Consider the following 22,176-nt stretch of genomic DNA (forward strand, 5'->3'; position numbering starts at 1 on the left):
TGGTTGGTGGGCCCCTGTGACCTGCGCTATAAATAAAGTGGTGTGGGCCGGGGCGCACGGTACGAGGTTCACCGCGCCACCAGACTCCCCATCTAAATCCCCTTCCGATCTAGGGTTTAGCGCAGTGCTCACGGGAAGCACCACCCACGACAACACCTTCCTCTCGCATCTCCGACGACTACACCGGCACCGATGGCCGGAGCAGGGAGTTCCTCGGGCTCGGGATTAGGTGAGTAAAAGGTTTCACCGGATCCATCTATGCCTAGTCGATCTACGGCTTCAACATTGGTATCATGAGCCACTAGGCAGAGATTTATTCGGTACAAAGAAAAGAAAGCATTTTTCCCTACCCCTACGGCCTCGTCGGAAAAGAAGCGCCGCCGCAAGGCCGCGCCTGTTCCTCTCGATCCCCACACGCATCGGCAAGCCGAGGTGCGGGGAAGAAGAACCTACCCACTCGGGGGCTAAGTACGGATCAAGATCCGAAAGGAAAAACAAAAAGAAGATCGGATTGAAACCGACAAAAGACAACAAAAAGAGAGGGGGGGGGGGAACGATGCAAAACAAAGGCAAAGGGCGCCACTACCGAACCATTTGACGGCGGCGCGTTGACCCTAGAGGTGCTCGCGCAGCCGGCAAAGGGGACGGAGGCGGCGACGTAGAGTCACGCAACCAGGGCCATGGTTCTCGGTTGTGGTGGTCTAAGGTGAAAGAAAACGAACCGCAGCCGACCGCTCGACGGCGGCGCACCCACCGCAAGGCGTGTGCAGCCGGCGAGGGGAAGGCCACGGCTCCGGCATGGAAAAGCCACGCGAGAGGTGTGACGCGGGGCTCAGGGACCTCCTCGGCGGGGCATGCATGCCACCGACGCGAGGGAAGGCCACGGCCGCCGCGGAGCGCAAAGGGAAGAGGAGCGGCACCAGCTGCTCCCCTCCAAAGCACCTCGCGGGAGGTAGATGGAGGGCGCGCTCGGCAGGAGAGATGGATCTCACCGCCGGCGGACGGCTCCATTCCTGGCCACGGGATGCTTGTGAGAGAAGGGGCCGGCGCCGAGAGGTGCTGCCGCTCGAAAGAAAGAAGAGAGGCCGACGGCCTCCTCCTCGGCGGGGCAGACAGCGTGCGGCGCGGGGCCCTCGGCCGCCACGGCCGGCGGCCACCCACACGAGAGGAGCCGTCGGGCAGAGGGAGTATAGAACGGCGCCAGGAGGGGGAAAATGAACTGAGATTAGGGTTTGGCCAGGAGGCTGCCCTTTTTATCCCACCGAAAGGATCGGGCAACCGTCGGATTTAATCCGACGGCCCCCATCGCGCGCTGCTTAGGTCAGAAACGAACGGGCTGGCCACAGCAGGCCGAAGTGGCGGGCCCCCAGGCCGAGCCGGTTGACTGTTGGGCCGAGGCAACGCCTCAGGCCGGCGGGAGAAGTCTCTCGGGCCGAAAGTAAAAGGGTCCACAGGACGGCCATTTTCCTTTTTTAAGGAATTTTCGTTCTCTATCTATTTAGACAGTTTTAAAAGTGTGTTCTAGACATTTTTTCTATGAAAATATGCTTAGAAAAATAGAAAGTAAAAATGTTCAAAGTTTCTGTGAATATTTACAGAATTGTTATATATTTTTTCTGTAAAGAAAAGTAGAAAGTATTTTGAGAATAAAATAGCTTTCTCAGAAAAGGAAAAGTTCATGAATTTTAAAAAAGCATTAATAAAGTTCATGAATTTTATTTTAAATGTCAGAATTATTTTCTGTAAAGTTAAGAGGCACATGAAATTTTATTTCACGTTTTCCGCTGCTAAAAGCAATATGGAATATGATCATGTTGTTATTCTGACCGACGTTGTTTAATCATACGGTTATATTGCATATTGCAAAATGATGCATTTATTTCTAGGCGAGCGCTAGGCATCAGACTACAGGTGTTTAGCATCCATCAGACTCCCTATGCGCCGTTGGATGCGGGTGATGGGATCCATGAGATTAGATTAGATGTACTGCTTCCTGAGGCTTTTAATACCTGTAATTAAGCGGCTGGGTGTACGTAATTAGTGGCCCTGAACGCACGCCCTGGAAGCATGCTGCCTCCCGCGGGAGAACACTTCCTCTCCCCTGTGTCTTCTCCAGTCAGATTTGTGGCGCGAGTGCTTCCAGCGAGATACAAGTGGCTGCAAAAATGGCGCACCTACGTCAAGGTATTGAGTATGGAGGGATTTCGGATGCATTCTGGCGGCATGGATCGGTCAGTACGACAGGTTCGACAGGCCTCTGGGGTGCTGCTGCTTCGAGTAATCAGACGAACCTGAATCCTCCAGTGGTGAATATTGGGGATTATGAGGTAAAACGAACACCTTGATACATGTTCGCAGTACTTAGCTTTCTTTTTTCTTATTTTGGTTGTAGTTTTGATGTGTACTGGTAGTATGATGCGTCATTTGCTTGGTCTTTTACACAGCATGGGGGATTGATGATGAATCTTTAGGATGAGTGTGAGAGAACGTAGTTAGAAGCATTGTTTGTTTCCATTGGATGCATTATAATTTGCTACTGGAAGCTTAGTTTTCAATGTCAGTGGCTATGTTCGGACTATGGCGTGATTTGTTTAGCACCGTGTATGTCCAGATGCATGAGGATATGGTCTGTGTTCAGATATATACAAATTTTGCTTAATGATTTGGCTCTACGATTTCGTGTTTGCAATTATGGTGCTAAAAAATATGCTTCATTGTAGGATGAAACCATGGAGGACATTGAAGGGGGGACATATATTCCATTTGTTGATGCTGCAACAACTACTCGACCAGATGCGCCATATGTTGGATTCGTCTTCGACACCATCGAGGAAGCACAAATGGTGTATAATAGCTATGCTAAGAAGCTGGGTTTTGGTAGTAGGATATGTTACACTAAGAGGAGTCAGAAGAAGGGGTGTAATCACATAATCAGGAGAGAGTTCGAGTGTGTTCATGCAGGAGGGGAAAGCGCCCAAGATGGAGGAAAACAAGTTGTTTGTGATCCTGAGTGGTATGAAGCATTAGAAGAAAATGTCTGTGCATCAAGGAAGGAACCAGATTTTGGCAATAAAAAACTTGTAGCACAGCGAAAGAGAAATAGGGTGAATAGGCATGGATGCAGAGCACGCATGGCAGTGGTGTTCAGGGATGGAAAATGGGAAGTAACTGTTTTTGAGGAGCAACATACGCACCCAATGATGAGTAGGGGGGAATGGACAAGGTTTTACAGATCTCATAGAAAGGTACCGTATGAGGACTACATGTTTCTGAAGACATTGCATAATCGGAACATACCAACAGCGTTGATCATGGCAACGCTAGGAGACTTGCATGGGGAACTTGGCAACCTTCCGTACACTGCCAGAGATGTTGCAAACATTAGAACTAAGTTGAGAAATGAGGTGTCTTTGAATGATATGGCGAAAACGATGGAGTATTTTGAGAAGCTGCATGCAGAGAGTCCACGCTTCTTTTATGCGAAGCTGGAAGATGAGAATAAAGCAGTGAGGGCACTATTCTGGGTTGATGGAAGGACCCGGGAGGCATACAAAAAATTCAAAGATTGTGTGTTCTTTGACACTACGTTTTGTACGAACAGGTATGATATGCCGTTTGCACCAATCGTTGGAATAAACAACCACATGCAAACCATAATGTTTGGATGTGCGTTGATTCCAGATGAAAAAATTGAGACATTCAAGTGGGTTTTTGAGAAGTGGATGGATGCAATGGGGCATGACCCACCAGGGTGTATAATGACAGATCAAGACCAAGCGATGTCAAAAGCTATTAGCATGGTTTTCCATGGAATAGTACACAGATGCTGTAAGTGGCACGTTCTGAAGATAGCGAAGGAAAAACTGGGTATGTTGTTCAGGACAAGAGCAGATTTTGAGGAAGAATTCTATTAATGTGTGAATGGGACCGACAGTGCATTAGAATTTGAGAAAGCATGGCAGCGGATGGTGCTGAAGCATGAGCTTGGTGAGCACCCACATCTGAGTAACATGTGGGAGTGTAGGCACACCTGGGCACCGGCGTACTTCAAAAGACACTTCTTTCCCTTCACAGGAACGACTGGCAGGTCAGAAGGATTGAACTCGTTCTTCAAGAAGCTTGTGCACCCTCATGACTCGGTGTGGCAGTTTGTGAAGCAGTACGAGTACATACAGGAAACTAGGCTTGACCGGGAGGACAATGCTGGTTTCCTTGGCGAGGCTACTGTTGCGCCGTTGTGGTCAAGGTATGAAACGTACAATTAGAGTAAATGTGAAAAAAAATGTTGATATAATCTGGAACATGTGGAGCTAAAGTTTGCTTCATATATGTTGTTATCATGCTTCTGTATTCCTACTGAGAACGGATGTATTTTTTTCCACTAGGTACAAGATAGAGGAGCAAGCATCAAAGTTTTATACCAGGACTGCCTTTGGAAAGTTTAAGGAAATGATGGAGGAGACAACGGCATTGATGATTAATCCTGTTGAAGGTAATCGGTTTAAGTTTGAGCTACGACGTTGCGATTCTGATTCAAGTAAAATACGTGTGGTTGTTACCGACCCAGTTGACAGGTCGTATGAGTGCTCGTGCAACAGATTCCACATGAATGGGATCTTGTGTCATCACATCCTAAAGGTAATGGTGCATACTAATGTGCAAGAAATACCTGAGCAATACATGATGCATAGATGGTCTGAGGAAGCAACAATTAGACCTGCGAGAAGCAGAAATGTTGGTTCAGAGGTTCCGGAAACAAATACTCTCAGGTACAATGACTTGTGCAACCAGATGTGTACACTTGCTTTGGATGCATGTTTTGGTCCGGAGACGTACAAGATTGTTGCTGGTAGAGTGGTTGAGCTAAGCAAGCTGGTCTGGAAGTGGAGGTTGTCAGGTAGTTTGCCAGACCAAGACCCACCAGTAGGTGTTGATGTTGAAGTAGTAGGAAGCAGAAATGTGAATAATCCGCCAAAATCTGCCAAAAAAGGTAGACCAAAAGATAAAGAGAAAAGAAGGAAACCACTAGTGGAGCTGAGGCAGGAGAAGGCACAGCAAAAAGCAAAGAAGAAGGGAGTGTGTTCTTATTGTAAGGAGGATTGGCACGACAAGAGGAATTGCCCGTATCTCGCGCTTGAGAGACAGAGACAGAAGGTTGAAGCTGAAAAACTTAGGCATGAGACGGAGTTGACACTGTAAATAGTTTTTCTACGAAGGTTACCGCGTACTGTGATGTGGTGTACTAAGTTGATGAACTAGAATTTACTTTGGCAATTCAGAAAATAATATGTAGACTTCTGCTTCACTATTTCAGTGAATATAGGTATGATTTATGTAGTTGTGAAAAAATGTTAACGACACGCTGGAAGCACACCGATTTCATGAAGCGGACTTCATGTAGGGTGGCGCCAGAATTCTTGGGAATATATATGTTTTAGGTGAGTGAAGTTTGGAAGAAGCAAGCGTATTCATGTTTATGTACTGGGGTTTTGATTCAGGATAAATCAAGGTTTTTTTTTGGTGAAAACTATGATCAATGTGAATTTTTGTTTGAAAATGCAAAGTAATATGTAGCATTCCGCTTCACAAATTTTGTGTAGATTGTTCTTGTAATTCATGCAAGAATGTATGTTTGAGGTGAGTAATGTTTGCAAGAATCAAGCACAGGTTGAAGTGGAAACAAAAAATGTATTATTCGTGCGTAGTGAAAAGTAACGTACACTTTGTTTTCAATGTTGGTAGTACGTAGACGACAAAACAGCGTCATGAGGCGAAAAAACAATGCTCTGTTGCTTCCAGCTTGAAAACTCATGATTGAGTACAAAATAGTACCAGATAGTGGACACAAAAATATGGGAACCTGTTGGTAACGAAGTTGAATTGTGTAATAAAACAACTAACTAGAAGTAAAAAAGTTGGCCATGATCTTCCCATCCCATTGCTTCATGGAGAGCATTGTGAATATTCCGCAATCGTAGCTGGCAAAAATATAGAAGATAGCATCATACGTAGTGCAAAGTAACGTACACTTTATTTTCAATGTTGGTAGTACATAGAAGACAAACAACATCATGAAGCGAAAAAACAATGCTCTGTTACTTCCAGCTTGAAAACTCATGATTGAGTACAAGATAGTACCAGATAGAGGACACAAAAATATGGGAACCTGTTGGTAACGAAGTTGAATTGTGTAATAAAACAACTAGCTAGAAGTAAAAAATAAACTTGGAAGCACATAGTTCGCAGAAGCGCGATCGTTTATTCTGTTGAATGCTCGTCGGCGTGATTATCTACGAGGAATATTATTTGTTTGATCGCGACTAAGACGGTTCCTCAGTTTTTCTTCAGTACCCAGGTAGAGTCTTGGTTGTTGAGCTGCGAAGTTATGATTAGTTCGGTGATAATCGCCCGATGGCCGTATGTATCCTGCGGTAGAAGTCGGGACGGTGGTTAGAACAATGCAGAATGCACATTTGTAGTTGGGTGCACTGAATAAAATTGAAGAGTTGGTTACATGCCAAAAACCAATATGATTGATAGAAGCATTGAATTAACACATGAGTAGCTGTTTGGTTTAGGAGGGTAATACCTTGGAAAAGTTGGCCATGATCTTCCCATCCCATTGCTTCATGAAGAGCATTGTGAATATTCCGCAATCGTAGCTGGCAAAAACATAGAAGAGAGCATCATACGTAGTGTGAATTTTCTTCTTCACCGACTTTAGTTGAAAAAAAGATTGTATAAACTTACTGCGTTTTCTGTTGGGGGCAATCGGGGGGGTTGAAGCACGTGAACTTCATGAAATCCAACTTTGTGAATGCTTTGGCATGCGTGGCCAGTGTCGTAAAGTTGGTAACCTAAAAATAAAGGGATGCAACATGTAATCAACGCATCACCAAAAAAACATCGCACAATAATTAGTTAATGTTAGTTTAGGAGAGTGCTCACCAGATTGTTTGACAACTCGTACACTTCATCATTTTTCAGCTTCTTGTCTGAATCGAATATGTTGATCTGTTTGTAAAGAAGGTTGATGCAACATAGTATCCAATGTTGTTTGTGGGGAATTGCGAAGTAAAGCTGCAAAAGTATTATGGGTATGAAGGGTATGAATTTGTTTCCAGGTGGTTATAGATTGTAAATTTTGACGATGTATTGTGCGTCAGTACATGGTACGGTGCAAATTTGAAGTTTGGAAAAATTGATATGAAGTGATGAGCACAGTGTTTAATGGCGTGAGAAGTGTACCATATCCTTTGACTTGAGCGAGCCATCTTGGTAGGCATTGTTGAATTCACGAAGGCAGTTGGTTGCAACGAATTTTTCCTCGGGCACGCTTAGTTTTGCCTGATGAAAGTTATGAAATACAATGTAAAGAATTTTAAAATAAGTGATGGTGGAAAACCAAAGAGATGTGTTGCGAAGGTTGTTACCGTCAAGGACTGTGAGAAGGCGTATTTGGTAGGAAGGGCAGAGCTGCATGCTTCCATTGTTTGTTGAAGGTTGAACTGGCGAATGTAGAGCTCCATTGTATGAGTGTCAATCCATCCGCGTGGCTTGAGTGCGTCACGGAAGTGTTCATATGATATATGGTACCCACCGTAATCGATGAAAGGTGGCCTAATACAAGGGTGATTGCGAACAAACGTTAACAGATGAAGCATTTTATGTAAGTATGAACACATTACTAGGGAACCAAGGAAGCATGAGTTGCTTGCAGGTGAATCATAAACTTAATAAAAGGTGCGAGTGCACGGATGTGATTTAATGAAAAGGTTGTGACATGTAACCTTTTATCAGTTTTTTTGGGAGGCCTTAAACATCTGGCGGTGATGTACTTGTTGTACAGTTCTATCGAAGAGCTTGTAACCTTGATTTTCTTCAGCCTTGTGTCCTCAGTTTTCCGAAGACAAGCTCTCTTCTTCCTATTCTTCTTCTCCTGAGTTTGTGTGCCAATGGTGTGAAGGACATCTCCGGTGGAGGGTTGACCCCCCTGGATGGATGATAGGTTGTACAAATAATTTAACGGTAATGGTGTAGACTGAATTTTGTACTTGGAGTGTGAGTGAGTTGGAAAAGGGTGGAACCGTACCTCATTGACATTATGGCTCATGTTTGGTCCTTCGGATGTGTTATCCTAAGTAGACGCATGTAAAGTGTTGGACACGTGTCTTCGCGTTTAAATGGAAGCTACGAAAGGGGTTAGAGGATGCATTTTTGATAAAGTGTTAGAAGGTGCACCTGTGTGAGCTGTGTGGGGGATGTTGGTGTTGGTGCATGTATTGGGGATGATTGAGGACTAATGTGTGCCAGGTTTGCTTCAACTGTTGCCATGGATGTAGGTCCTGCACGAGCATATATACGTGCAAGTGATTTTATTGAAAAAAAAAATTGAAACCGAAATGAGATTGTAATATGGTTTGTGATGCACGTACCTGCAGATGTGGTTTGTACTACAGCTGTAGAAGCGTCCACAAATTCACCTTCATGTGTTGATGGAGGTGGTTCGGCGAAAGCTTGGGTCCAAGTCTGACCGGGGGGTAGAAGACTGAAACTCGGATCTTCGTAAGAATCAAGGACCCTCCGCAATGTTTCTTCACTGCTGGTGGAATGCTTCGTGACAGGAGGGGTTGTAATAGCGTCGGCCGGTTGGTCTTGATGTGATGAGGGACGTGGTTCGGTGCAAACTTGGTTCGCAGCAGGAGCGGATGTTGAAGCTACATCCTGGTTATTCTGAGGTTTTTTAGTAACACTTTTCTCCACCTCATCGGCATATGCAGTTGCTTCCTTCCAAAACCTGGTGTCGGGAGTTTCTTTTGGACCATGTGGATGTGGTTGTTCGGTATGTGTGTCCTGGAGTACCCAATGAGGTGAAGAATAATTTGTTGGATCTGGAGCATTATCTTTTGTGGCCGCTAAAACATCTTGTGCAAACTCTTCCATGCGCTTGGCGTGAAGTTTAGAAAGTCTCGATGTAGCTTTTGATATATCCTGTGCCCATTTTGATTTGTTTGTTTCAATAATTTGTAGTATGTAGGCCGGTAGTTCCTGCACGAAAGCATGTAGCATGTGAAATGGTGAATGATTTGAGGAAATGATTGTGCGTGTTAAACAATTCTGGAAGCTTTTATAGTACATCAGGAAGACATTTGTATTAAGGTGGAAGCATGGGTTTGATGTACATAAATTAATTTGGAAGAATGTGTAGTACAGCATGAGTAACTTTACTCTGGAAGATATTACTCTGGAAGCATTTATATGAAAGCATGAAAACAATTTGTACTATGGTGGAAGCATGGGTTTGATGTATGGAATTGACTCTAGTAGCAAGTATATTACAACAGGTAGACGTTTACTCTGGTGGTTGTTACTCTGGAAGCATGCATAATACATCATGAAGACATTATTTTATTGTAGAGGAAGCATGGGTTTTGAGGAATAGAATTTACTATGGAAGCAAGTATATGACAGCATGAAGACATTTATCTCTGGAAGCATGTGTATTATAACATGAAGACATTTTATTATTATGGTGGAAGCATGGGTTTTGTGTATAGAATTTATTTGTCATGTTTATGTTTCTTCAAGTTAGAGGGAAGCATGTAAGTAACAGAATGGAAACCTTCAGAAAAGATGGTAGAAACATGCATTGGAGTATAGAACTAGTGGGTTTTCAGAAGTAATTTGATATCGTTGTACCTCCGGAAGCTTGATAGGAAATCTAGGGGCCTCGTGATGCATGTCCTGATTTTCTTCGGTCTATAAAAAAATTTAGAATACCAGATGAGTAGAAGCTGTACGTAAAAGCTCTGTTAGAAATAAGCACAATAGAAGTGGGTACCTGTGGTGGATGGTTGGTACAATTGTTTTCTGTTTGTTGTATATATGGGTGTGTAGCAGGTTGGTCATCGTAGTTTGACCGTTGGATGGCATATGGTGTGCTTTCGGGTGCACGGAACTACAAAAAAATGCAGCATTTTAGCACACTTGAAAGATTACAAATTCTTATATGGAGATGTACATGCATAAACGGGGAGCGTCATATTAGAAAAGATTGGTATCTATCTTAATGAATTAGTATCGCATTGTAATATAAGGCAAGAAAATATTGTATGGCCTTACCGGTCGCGCACCATAAATATGTGCGTTGAGGGTCAATCTGCTTTTATCATGTAGCATGACAAATTTGAAGTCCTCATCTGTTACGTGGGATGCTCTAGGGAGTGAGTAATTTATGTGATGCGTCGAAATAGATGATTCAGGAAAGTCGAGATGGTCCATGTATATAATCTGAAAATTGAAAGGTAGGATCAAAAAATGTGGATAAAATAAATAATAACTACATAAAAGATGAGGTATAAAAAGTGCATAGACTGTGTATACCGTAACCAAGGGTAGGCAGCTGCCAACCCAAATTTTTTTGAAAGCTCCATCTAATATTGCTTTCTTCTTCTTCTTTTGGAATGTATCGATCTCAGTCATGACATCTTTGAGAATTTGATCTCCCCATGCATACTCGCAAACCTCGGATGCAACTTCAAGGCTGCCTAAATACTCCAAAGGGACCATGTTTCCAGTTCCTGGTGTCAAATGAGTAGCCAATGCTACTAGGAAGAAGGTCCTAAAAAAGGTCTCATCATCTAGATCAACATCTTTTTCTAGAATAGTTGCAGCATAGTGAATGGGTGCCCGTCTACCATGATCATAATCTGTCTTGTAGAATTCTCGGTGAGGGGATTCTTCATGCTTGCTTATGACAACAGGCCTAGTCCCATGAGGAAGTCCGAGGACCTTTTCAACCATTTCTGGAGTGAATAGAATGCTGGTATTGTTTCGTGGGTTCCGAAATTCACCAAGCTTCGGGTCAATCCTGTCAATGATCCATTCTAGGAGTCCCTCGGGGGCTGAGAATTTGCTAACATCCAGGAGATTTCCCCATTTTTTGGTACGAATGAGGTTTTTCCTTGCAGGGGCGAGACCTAACACGATATCATGTAACCGGCCCGCTGCATATCGACTCTGGAGCATGATCGACTCTTTATCTTTTTTAGTCATTTTTGATTGTCACCTGAGAAAAAGAGTGATGTGATGGGTTAGCATATTTGTATGCTGTATTAGGCACGGCAGCAAAATGCAGTACAAAAAACTAAAAGCATTGTTTATGGTCAGGAGCAAAAAAAATGAGCACACGATGAATACGGCGCATGACACGGGCATTAGTAAGTTGCTTCCATCGAGTGTATGTTTTCCATGGTGGCAATGTTTTGGAAGCAGTTTTTAATACAATCGAATCAGAGAGTGGCCACTGCAGAAGCATCTGTGTTTGATGCATTTTAAGGTGCAACATGGTTCAATTTTTCTGTACAATGGAAGCAAGGAATTTTTAAAAAGGGAATAGATAACAAATTTGCCGCCAAGTGTTCGTCTACATGTGACACAGGAAGCTTATTGGGATGTATTTTAGAACATTTGCATAGATAGGAAGCGCGGGTGCGACATATGAAAATATTCAAAAACAAATGCTAGTCAACTAATGAACATATGAAACATTTAGTCTACAGGATGAATTAGACATCAGATTTCATTTGAAAAAAATGAGAAAGAAATCCCAAATCTGGAACAACACACAAACAGTAGAGTTTACCTACGACCTGGGATTGGGAGCTCCAGCAAGTGGCGGCCGATGCAATGCGACAGCTTCAAATCGACGGGATGTACGCCCTGGCGATGTTGCGGATGGGATGACTGATCCGCTCGCCGCCGGAGGGGTCTTAGATCCGATGTGGGTGAGCTGGTGGTGCGTGGCGAGTCGAGCACTAGGGGTGTGGGCTGGATGTGACAGTAGGCTTCCGTGGAGAGTGAGGGTCGCGTCTACGGCCGGTGGGGGAAGCGGGGTCGGTGGGCTGTAGGGGCAACGGCGGTGTCTGGTGGCGGTGGAGGAGATGCCGCTACATGCGACGAAGGTGGGGTGGCAAACAGAGGAGGGGGCAGTGCACGGGTGCGAGGTTGTGCCTGCGAGGTCGATCCGGCAGACGGTCCGGTGGAATGGGAGGCCGGCGTTCGTGGCCGGTGGGGGGGACGGGGGTCAGCGGCTTGGTTGGTGGCGGAGAACGGGATGGCGCTGGAGTCGGCAATGGTGAGTTGGGGAAACAGGGGAGTGGGCAGACACGGGCGGTTGTGGGCGTTGATTGGAGAAGATTACGCGCGGGATTTAGGGGATACGGTTTCCTTTACTATCTAAATCACAGACGAATCTGGAGCGTCGGGATTCTGCTGGATCGACGGGAGAAGATGGGTCTGACGATTGGAATCGTTCCAGACTATGGATACTAAGTGTTTTCCTTATTTCTATCATTTGCCCAACGGTAATGTAGATTAATATGCATAGGCAATTATATGATTATGTTAACCAACGTTATTTAATGCATATGATTGTCATACTGACTTCGCTTATTTGGTGATTTCAGGAGGTTTCCATCTAATGAGCTGCCTCAAGGAAATTCCGACACTCAGGGGGGACAACTACTCTGAGTGGAGGAAGAAGGTGGACATGGCCCTCTGCATTGTAGAGGTGGACTGGGTTCTGGAGGAACCACAGCCAGCTGCACCTGCAGACCCAGTCAGAGAGGCTGATGAGGATGATGAGAGCTGGGACAAAAAGAAAGGAAATTATGAAAAATAGGTGATGTCCCACTCCATCAGCAACAGGCTATGGTTAAATGCCAACAATAAATGTTTGGCGTTTATAAAGAACACCATTGAGACCACTATCGTGGGATCAATTGCTGATTGCCCTACGGCAAAAGAAATGCTGAACAAGATAAAGAGTCAGTTTACTGGCTCTTCTAAGATGTATGCCACCCAGTTGATCAAACAGCTGGTGACAGAGAGCTACCATGGTGGTGGCCATGGCATAAGGGAGCACATCCTTAGGATGAGTCACACGGCGGCTAAGCTCAAACCTATGGATGCGGATCTGGAGATAAAACCAGCTCTCCTTGTCCACCTGGTGATGGCTTCTTTGCCTAAGGAGTTCGAGACCTTTGTTGTCAACTACAACATGCAGCCTGAGACTTGGGACATAGAAAAGGTCATCGCAATGTGCACTCATGAGGAGGAGAGGATTAAGGCCTCACATGGTGGCTCTATTAACTATGTGAAGGAAAAGAAGAAGGGCTTTCCGCCCAACAAAGCTTCTCCCTCCAAGCCACAGGGCAATGGCAATGGCAATGGCAATGACAATGGCAATGGCAAAGCTCCTGTCCATTATCAGCATAGGCACATTCAAGTGGATAGGGAAACTTGCGTCCACTGCAAGGAGAAAGGGCACTACAAGAAGGATTGCCCTGTTTTTCTAAAGACCTTCATGGCTAAGAGAGGTAAAGATATAGTTTCTTTTGTAAATGAATCCTTGTATACAAAGTTTATGAAATCTACTTGGTGGATTGACTCAGGAGCAACTGTTCATGTTGCAAATTCTTTATGGGGATTCAGTTCGACGATAACTTTGCCAAGAAATTCAAGAGGAATTGAAGTTGCGAACGGTGTCCAAGCCGAAGTTGAAGCTGTGGGTGAAGTCTCCTTGGAGCTAGCCGGTGGTTTCAAACTTCTGCTTAGGGATGTGCTTTTCGTACCTTCATGTAATAGGAACTTAATAAGTGTTTCCTGTTTAGACAAAGACGATTATCAATGTTTCTTTGGACATGGCAAATGTGCCATTTGGTCTCATAATGATTATGTTGGGGATGCATTTCTTCATGATGAGCTTTATTTATTATCGCTATGTAAAAAAGTGCCCTATGTGTTGAATGTGAATGAACAAAGTACTTCGTCGAACAACGATCAAAAGAAAAGAAAAATAACTCACGACTCCTCGAAACTATGGCACTCTCGATTGGGCCATATTTCCAGGGGGGAGAATAGAAAGATTAATCAAAAATGAAATTCTTCCAAAGTTGGAGTTCTCTGACTTAGAACAATGCGTGGATTGCATTAAAGGGAAATATGTAAAACAAATAAAGAAAGGAGCAAACCGAAGCACACGAACACTGTAAATTGTTCACACTGATATTTGTGGACCATTTCCGGTGAAAAGTGTGGATGGTTATGATTCATTCATAACGTTCACAGACGATTACTCCCGCTTCGGTTACATTTATCCAATCAAAGACCGACACGAAGCATTGGATAAATTCAAAATATTCAAAGCTGAAGTTGAAAATCAGCTTGATAAAAATATTAAGATAGTGAGGTCTGACCGTGGGGGAGTACTACGGTCGACACACTCCATATGGCCAAGTCCCTAGACCTTTTGCGAAATTCTTGCAAGAGACTAGCATTGTTGCCCAGTATTCCATGCCGGGCGAGCCTCAGCAAAATGGAGTAGCTGAAAGGCGTAACCGTACTCTCATGGATATGGTACACAACATGATGAGCTACTCAGACCTTCCGTTGGGATTGTGGATGGAGGCGCTTAAAACCACCATTCACATTCTCAACAGAGTTCCAAGCAAGTCGGTGCCCAAAACACCGCATGAGCTCTGGACAGGAAGAGTGCCATCCCTACAACACTTAAGAGTGTGGGGATGCCCTGCTGAGGCCAAAATGTTTAATCCAAATCTTGGAAAGTTAGACCCGAAGACAGTGAGTTGCCATTTCATTGGCTACCCTGATAGGTCAAAAGGTTTTCGTTTCTACTGTCCAGACAGATACATAAAGTTTGTGTAAACGAGACATGTTGTCTTCTTAGAGGACGAGATGATGAGGGGGAGACGGGTAGCTCGGAAAATTGATCTTGAGGAGAAAAGGGTGCATGCACCCATTCCGATGATTCAAGACCCATTTTTCTCACTACCCGCTGTAACTCCAACCATGACAACTGCGGGAGAAGACCCGGAACCTGTCCTTCAGGAGCCGACTGAACCCGTTGTTGATCATGAATTGGAAGTGCAGCAAGAATTAGTAGAAAGTGTGCCTGACAATGAGGCACTTAGAAGGTCTAATAGAACAAGAAGACCCGCTATTTCTACTGATTATAAAGTATACAATACAGAAATGGCCCACATGGAAGGTGATCCCACCACATATGAGGAGGCCATTAAAAGCCCTCACTCATCAAAATGGATAGAGGCAATGGAAGATGAGATGAAATCGATGAGTTCCAATCATGTTTGGGACTTAGAGATTATTCCTAAAGGAGCAAAGACAGTAGGCTGCAAATGGGTCTACAAAACAAAGTATGACTCTAATGGGAATGTAGACAAGTATAAAGCCCGACTTGTGGCAAAAGGATTTACACAAAGAGAAGGGATAGATTACAATGAGACCTTTTCTCCGTTCTCTTGTAAGGATTCCTTCAGAATCATAATGGCACTAGTTGCTCATTTTGATTTAGAGCTGCATCAAATGGATGTAAAGACGGCGTTTCTAAACGGTGATTTAGAAGAAGATGTCTACATGAAACAACCCAAGGGTTTTATCATGGAAGGCAAGTAAGATCTAGGTTGCCATATAAAGAAATCCATTTATGGGCTAAGGCAAGCCTCTAGACAGTGGTACATCAAGTTCAATGATACCATTAAAAGATTTGGATTCCAAGAAAATGTTGAAGATAATTGCATTTATGCTAAGTTTAAACATGGGAAATATATTTTCCTAATCTTGTATGTGGATGATATCTTGCTTCCAAGCAATGGTATTGGTCTACTACAAGAGACAAAGAAGTTTTTATCCTCACACTTCGACATGAAAGACCTTGGTGAAGCTTCATATGTTTTGGGCATTGAAATTCACCGAGACAAGAAGAATGGAGTCTTAGGACTCTCACAGAAAGCATATTTAGAGAAAGTTCTCCAAAAGTATAATATGCATAAGAGCAAAGCCACACCTGCTCCCATAGTCAAGGGCGATAGTTTTGGGAAATATCAATGTCCCAAGAATCAGTATGAGCTCAATGAAATGAAAACAGTACCGTATGCTTTGGCTGTTGGAAGTTTACAGTACGCACAAGTGTGCAAACGCCCTGACTTAGCTTTTATCACCGGAGTACTCGGTAGATATCAAGCAAATCCAGGCCAAGAGCACTGGAAGATGGCAAAGAAAGCTTTGCGTTATGTGCAAGGCACAAAAGAAATCATGCTGACATATAGGCGATCTGATTCCCTAGAGATAAAAGGGTACTCCGACACCGATTTTGCGGGAGATAGAGATGATAGAAAATCCACGTATGGGTACGTGTTCACTCTCGCAGGGGGAGCTATTTCATGGAAAAGCTCTAAACAGACCATAGTTGCATCGTCTACGATGCAAGCAGAATTCATAGCATGTTTTGAAGCCACCGGGCAGGTGATATGGCTAAAGAAATTTATACCCGACTTGAAAGTGGTAGATTGTATCCACAAGCCACTAAAGATATACTGCGACAACCAGCCCGCGGTATTCTACACTCACAACAACAAGTCCAGCAATGCTGCCAAGACAATAGATATAAAGTATTATGTTGTGAAAGATAAAATCCAGGATCAAACTATAAGTCTCGAGCATATAAGTACGAAGTATATGCTTGCGGATCCGCTAACGAAAGGCTTACCACCCAGTGTGTCCAAGGAACACTTAGCCGGCATGGGTTTGATGGAAAGCCTATGATTCCTGGATAATAAGAGGCCCAGAAGTAAATGAATTTGTTTCAAAACAAAAGGTCTATTGTGGCTGTATGATTCTATCGGCAATTAAGCTGTGACGATGAGACATGCTCTACAAGCCTATATGTGATGGAAAAAATAAAAGTATAAAGTCAAAGTGAAAGTTGAGATCAAGGGGGAGAATGTTAGGTTGATCTCTTCCGCGTGGGCCCAACGGCCCACCGGGCCCTTGATCTATGTGCCCTGATCGGGGGCGCCCAACCCGTTATGGTTGGTGGGCCCCTGTGACCTACGCTATAAATAAAGTGGTGGGGGCCGGGGCGCACGATACGAGGTTCACCACGCCGCCAGACTCCCCACCTAAATCCCCTTCTGATCTAGGGTTTAGCGCAGTGCTCACGGGAAGCACCACCCACGACAACACCTTCCTCTTGCATCTCCGACGACTACACCGGCACCGATGGCCGGAGCAGGGAGTTCCTCGGGCTCGGGATTAGGTGAGTAAAAGGTTTCACCGGATCCATCTATGCCTAGTCGATCTACGGCTTCAACACCTCCACCACACCACTGGCGCCCCTGACGAGCGTTGTATCGCATCACTCGTTCCTGTCCGCAGTGATGCAAGTGCTGCATAGCAACGCCGGCAGCACCGATGAGCGCTGTGTCGCAACACTGGAAGTTGTCGAGGAGCGTCACGTCGCAGTGACAGCTGCCATTGATGACTGCTTCATTGCAGCATCGATGGACGCCAAGGAGCGTCGCGTCGCAACACCGGCTACCGTCAATGACTACCGCATCGCAGTACCCGTGGACATCGAGGAGCGTCGCGTCGTCGACGGGATTGACGAGAGTTGCATCTCAAAAATGGCAACTTTTCCCCCACACTGCATTGAAGCTCTGTCATGGTGCATGCATCACCATGCGTGTTGCTTTTTCACCTTGTGTCATGGGCGAGATATGCGGATGCATGGCAGCACCAGGGTGCACTACATTGCAGCTCTGTTGTTATCTCAAGATCCGTGGGGTCGTGGAAGCACGCATGATGCCTTCGCCAACTCCGGCTCGCAACAAGAAAGCCTCCGCTGATAAAACACTGGCTCACAACGTGGCGGCTGCTACCATGACGAGGGGTGCGACAGCGAAGGCCACACGTCGTCTTTTGCTTGCACAGCGATTGGCTATTGCCATGGTGAGGGTTGGGCAGCGGTGGCCGGCTAGCCGGACTCCCTGTTTTCCTTGCAACGGCGGTGGCCGTTGCCACGGCGAGGATGGTCCTCGCATGATGGATGAGAGATATTGGAAAAGGGAAGCGAGCAGAGGAAGATGAGGGGACGGGAAGAGATAAGGCTAGGGATGAGAGCGCTGGGTAGGCCCTGCCATGACATATGTCAACACGAAGAGGTGGCTTACACAAAGTAGAATTCATCCGGATGATTTTAAGTGTTTTCCTTATTGGATGGGTAAACCCCCCATTCACGCCTCTAAACAGCAAGAACCTCTCTCAAGTTTTCTCCCTCCCCTCTGCTCTCTCCCACCTTTTCTTACCCTCTAAGCCACCCAGGGCATCTCCAATAAACCCCGGAGACAGCAGGACAACCGAGGGTGCACGAGAAGCGTGGATGCCAATCAAAAGGGCGCTCTGGAGCGCGCAACCATGCTCCAGAGAGTTGACCCCGCGCCCCCGACCACCTCGGGTCCTCCCAGCGCACGGGAGTGCCTGTCTCGACGTACGCAAGATGCCGCCGTGTCGGGCCTCACCTCCCTCGCGATCTCTATCTTTCTACCGCGCATGACCGGCGCTTCCCGGTCCGGTCAATGTACGGACTCGCACGCGCGCCCCCTGATGATCCCCGCTCTTTGTCTTTCCTCCTTAGGCCTTGTTTGGTTAAGGGGGATTGGGGAGGTTTTGAGAGGGAGGGATTTTAGGGGATTGGGTGAATCCCTTTGTTCCACCCAATCCTTCAAATCCCCGGGGTTTTGCTTCCACTAGTCCTCCGAGGAGGGTTTTGAAACACATGGATAGGAAGGGATTGAAGGGGAACGAAGGGGATTGGGCTAAGCAAACCCCTCCTACCAAATGGGCGCCCGAGGATCTGTGGGGTTTCTGCCCTCGCGGGGATTTTCCTCTCAAAACCTCTCCAATCCCCCTTAACCAAACGAGGCCTTAGGCTCGAAGCCAAGTACAGGAACACCTTGGACATCCATCGAGCACTTGTGGCCTCTAGCAACAGCAGTGAGGGTCCCCGTCGATTTGCTCGATAGGAACCTCGCCTTACACTATTCTCGCTCGATCTGGAACCACGACGAGCTCATGACACATCCCCCCCCCTCTCTCTCTCTCTCACTTTGTTTGCAGCAAGAAACGGCCCTGGCGACCAACTACCAAAGCTCCTCCATCGTAGGACCTCGTCATCGGCGAACTGTTACTCCTCTTCGTCCACCTCCACCTCCAGCAGAAGCGCAACTCGCCCGTGGTCCCATCCCCGCACTCGCATGTCCTCTGTTGGATAATCAGCTGCACTCTTGCTATCTTCAGTTAGTTCAGTTTACATTTCTCTGAATAATACTGTCCGTCGGCGTGTGCATGTACACGTACGAGTTCAGTTTCAGTTACCATTCTGTTAGGTAGTTAGCTAGTCTTCAGCTCGCCGTAGGGATCGCCATGGGATGGCATGGATCACGCATTCCTCGCTGCGAGCAAGTAGGGCTCATGCACGTTCGGGCGTCGTGGGATGGCACGACCTGTAAGCTCGGCGAGCACGACCATTTCCCAGCTGTTTTTCAAGAGCTCCAAGGGGGTTCAGATAAATAAGAACAGAAACAGAAAAGCTGCAGACAGTTACACAGCGCAAAACTCAGTCTTCTACCTCTCTTTCTCTCTTTCACTCTAGATCGTGTTTGGCCGGTGATCTGCAAGAACAAGTGGCATTAGAGTCTCGGTGGTGTGCGATCCATCCTGGGCACCGGCGGTGTTTCATCCGTCGGAGAGATGGCCGACAGCGACAACGAGAAGGCGAAGCAGCAGATCGAGGAGGAGAAGGTCGTGGCGCTGGAGAAATCACTGGCGCGTCTCTCCACTAAGGAGGGATCCGGGGTGCGCGTTGTTGAGCACGTCGTGCACAACGGCGGCGGCGGCGGGCCCCCGATGATGCTCACGCGCACAAACTACTCCGATTGGGCTATCATCACTAAACTGCAGCTGCGGGCGAACGAGCTCTGGCGCGTCGTGGAGACGGGGCAGGGCACAGACCGTGAAGACCGGCGCGCCATGATCGCTCTGCTCAAGGGAGTGCCGCCGGAGCTCATGCGCATCGTTGGCGGCAAGCCCACAACCAAGCAGGCGTGGGACACCCTGAAGATGATGCGCGTCGGGGTCGAGCGCGTCCGCGAATCCAAGGCGCAAAAGCGCCGTTCGGAGTACGAGTCGCTCCGGTACAAGGACGGCGAGGGGTTCGAGTCGTACGTGATGCGGCTAAGGATGATCATCGACGACCTGAACGCTCTCGGCGATCCGGTTGATGAGCACAAGGCGATCCTGAAGGTTCTGCGGATGGTTCCGCGGCCGTATCGGGAGATGGCTGTGGCGATCGAGTCACTCATCAACACCAAGCAGCTTTCTCTCGAAGAATTATGCGGGCGACTCCTTGTCGTCGAGGAGCGCGAACGCGAGGAGAACCTCCCCGCGCCAGGTGCGCAGCGGTTGTACACCGTCGACCAGTGGCGGGCGCACGAGAAGCTGCTGGACCAAGGCGGCGCGTCCTCAGGCTCTGGAGCGGGGCGCGGGCGCGGAAACGGCAAGCCGAAGAACATCCAAGGGGGAGGCGGCTGTGGCCAGAGCGGTGGCCGCGGCAACGGCGGCTCAGCGACGCCCAGACGAAAGGGCAACTGCCGCTAGTGCGGCATCCCTGGTCACTGGGCGAAAGAGTGCTGCAAGAAGGAAAGGGACCAGCGCGAGCAACAGGAGCCGCAGGCGAACGTCGCCCAGGTCGAGGTCGAGCAGCCCGGCATGCTCCTCGCCACCTGCGCGGTCGTGAGCGGGGCGAGCGCGGACAACAGCTGTGACAGCCCGATGCCGACGTTCCAGAAGCTTCCCCTTTTCGTTCCGTTTTCGTCGTGTGGGTATTTTCAGTTGCCGCATCATCATCGCATCATGCGCATCATCAGCATTGCATCGGCATCTCCGTTGCCGCCAGTTTTCAAAACTTGCATCCGTTAGTAGTTGCCGGTTCTCGTCGTTGTTCGTTCCGAGTCCGACCGCACTCACACGCGCCCGCGGCACCGTCGAAACCCTGTTTTTAAAGAGCGTTTAAAACTTTCTCTGATCGGGTTGAGATTTGACGTGCGGTCGTGATTAGTTATAGCGAGGCCGCCTGGCGAATTTCGTCGCGATCGGAGACCGTTTGGTACCCGAACGGTCGACCGTAGCGGCACCGTATTCGGTCTACCGTCGGACGTTTGTCGGTGTTTTAAAAATCGTTTCCGCGCCGCCCGTTCTCCCTCTCGTCTCCGTATAACCACCCTACACGTCCACGTACCCATACCCGCGTTCGGAATCGTCCGAATCCGACCCCGCGGTTGGATCCGGAGCGCGATTCCGGTTAACCGAGCCCCCCCCTTTTGTCTATATATACCCCACCATCACATTTAGGCAGCCTCCCCCTAATCCTGCCTCGTTTTCCGCGCCCGAAACCCTAGCCGCCCCCACAGACTCTCTCCTCCCCCAGCCGCCACGGGCCCGCCAGGCCCGGATCGGGCCCGACCGAGCACATCCGGCGCGCCGCCGCCCAGCCGCCGCCTCCCGTGCGCCCGAGGTGCCCTGCTCCTCCCGCCGTCGCCCTGGGCAGCAGCCCCGCCGTCGTGCACCATGCCTCGCCGCCGCCTCCCGCCGGCACCGGCGGCACCCCACGCCACCACCCGGTGCCTCGCCGGCCCTGCCTGCTCCATGGTTCCGACCAGGAGCCCCATGGCAGCCCCGAGCTCCTTGAGGAGCTATCCCTGCCGCCGCCTCCGGCCTCCGCCGTCGCCACGCCAGGTCGCCCCGCCTTGGCCTCCCCGAGGTTGCCTCCTGCCAGCCCGCGCCGCCGGCTTCGCCCCCTGTGCCGGGCCGACGAGCCGCTGCGGCCAGCCCCTCGCCGACACCGCCCGTGTTCTCCCTCCCGCGCCAGATCCGATCGGGAGTTGGCTCGCCCCCGGTGACCCGCAGGTGGGCCACGACGGCCCAGCTCCCCCCAGGCCGGTTCGGCCTCGCCCTGACCGCGTGGGCCAGCTTGCCTCCCGGCCCAGTCCGCTGCCGCACCGCCTGCTCCACAGCCCACCGCCTCGGCCTGCCACCGCCCCTCCCAGGCCGGCCCAGGTGAGCAGCCGAGTTCTATCCATCCCCCAGGCACTATTTAGTACATTACGCCATAGCTTCGGCCCGGTTATGAATTTTGGTTATTTTCGATTTAGTTTAATTTCAGGTTTTAGCTAAATATTTAAACTTACGTAACTTTTTATCCGTAAGTCGGAACGAGGAGTAATTTATATGGTTTTGTGG

The 22,176-nt window shown here is 47.8% G+C and overlaps 1 protein-coding gene and 2 long non-coding RNA genes across 3 annotated transcripts; 1 reads left to right on the plus strand and 2 right to left on the minus strand.

Annotated features, from left to right (window-relative positions):
- Nucleotides 1–6,150: 6,150 nt before the first annotated feature.
- On the minus strand, nt 6,151–7,528 carry LOC123398377. Its single transcript, XM_045092856.1, has 6 exons — nt 7,434–7,528; nt 7,249–7,347; nt 6,949–7,080; nt 6,751–6,857; nt 6,590–6,662; nt 6,151–6,426 (listed from the first exon to the last, which is right to left on the minus strand). The coding sequence occupies exons 1-6, from the start codon at nt 7,488–7,490 to the stop codon at nt 6,334–6,336; spliced, it is 561 nt and encodes a 186-aa protein (XP_044948791.1). The 5' UTR covers nt 7,491–7,528; the 3' UTR covers nt 6,151–6,333.
- Nucleotides 7,529–7,544: 16 nt separating this feature from the next.
- Nucleotides 7,545–8,334, minus strand: LOC123398378. The gene is made up of 4 exons (XR_006610143.1): nt 8,242–8,334; nt 8,093–8,137; nt 7,791–7,993; nt 7,545–7,620 (listed from the first exon to the last, which is right to left on the minus strand). It is a non-coding gene; the product is annotated as an uncharacterized LOC123398378 (long non-coding RNA).
- Nucleotides 8,335–13,296: 4,962 nt separating this feature from the next.
- Nucleotides 13,297–13,758, plus strand: LOC123398914. The gene is made up of 2 exons (XR_006610282.1): nt 13,297–13,379; nt 13,495–13,758. It is a non-coding gene; the product is annotated as an uncharacterized LOC123398914 (long non-coding RNA).
- Nucleotides 13,759–22,176: the final 8,418 nt, after the last annotated feature.

The sequence above is a fragment of the Hordeum vulgare genome, chromosome 5H, assembly GCF_904849725.1.
Source record: "Hordeum vulgare subsp. vulgare chromosome 5H, MorexV3_pseudomolecules_assembly, whole genome shotgun sequence".
In the NCBI taxonomy this organism is placed as follows: Eukaryota; Viridiplantae; Streptophyta; class Magnoliopsida; order Poales; family Poaceae; genus Hordeum; species Hordeum vulgare.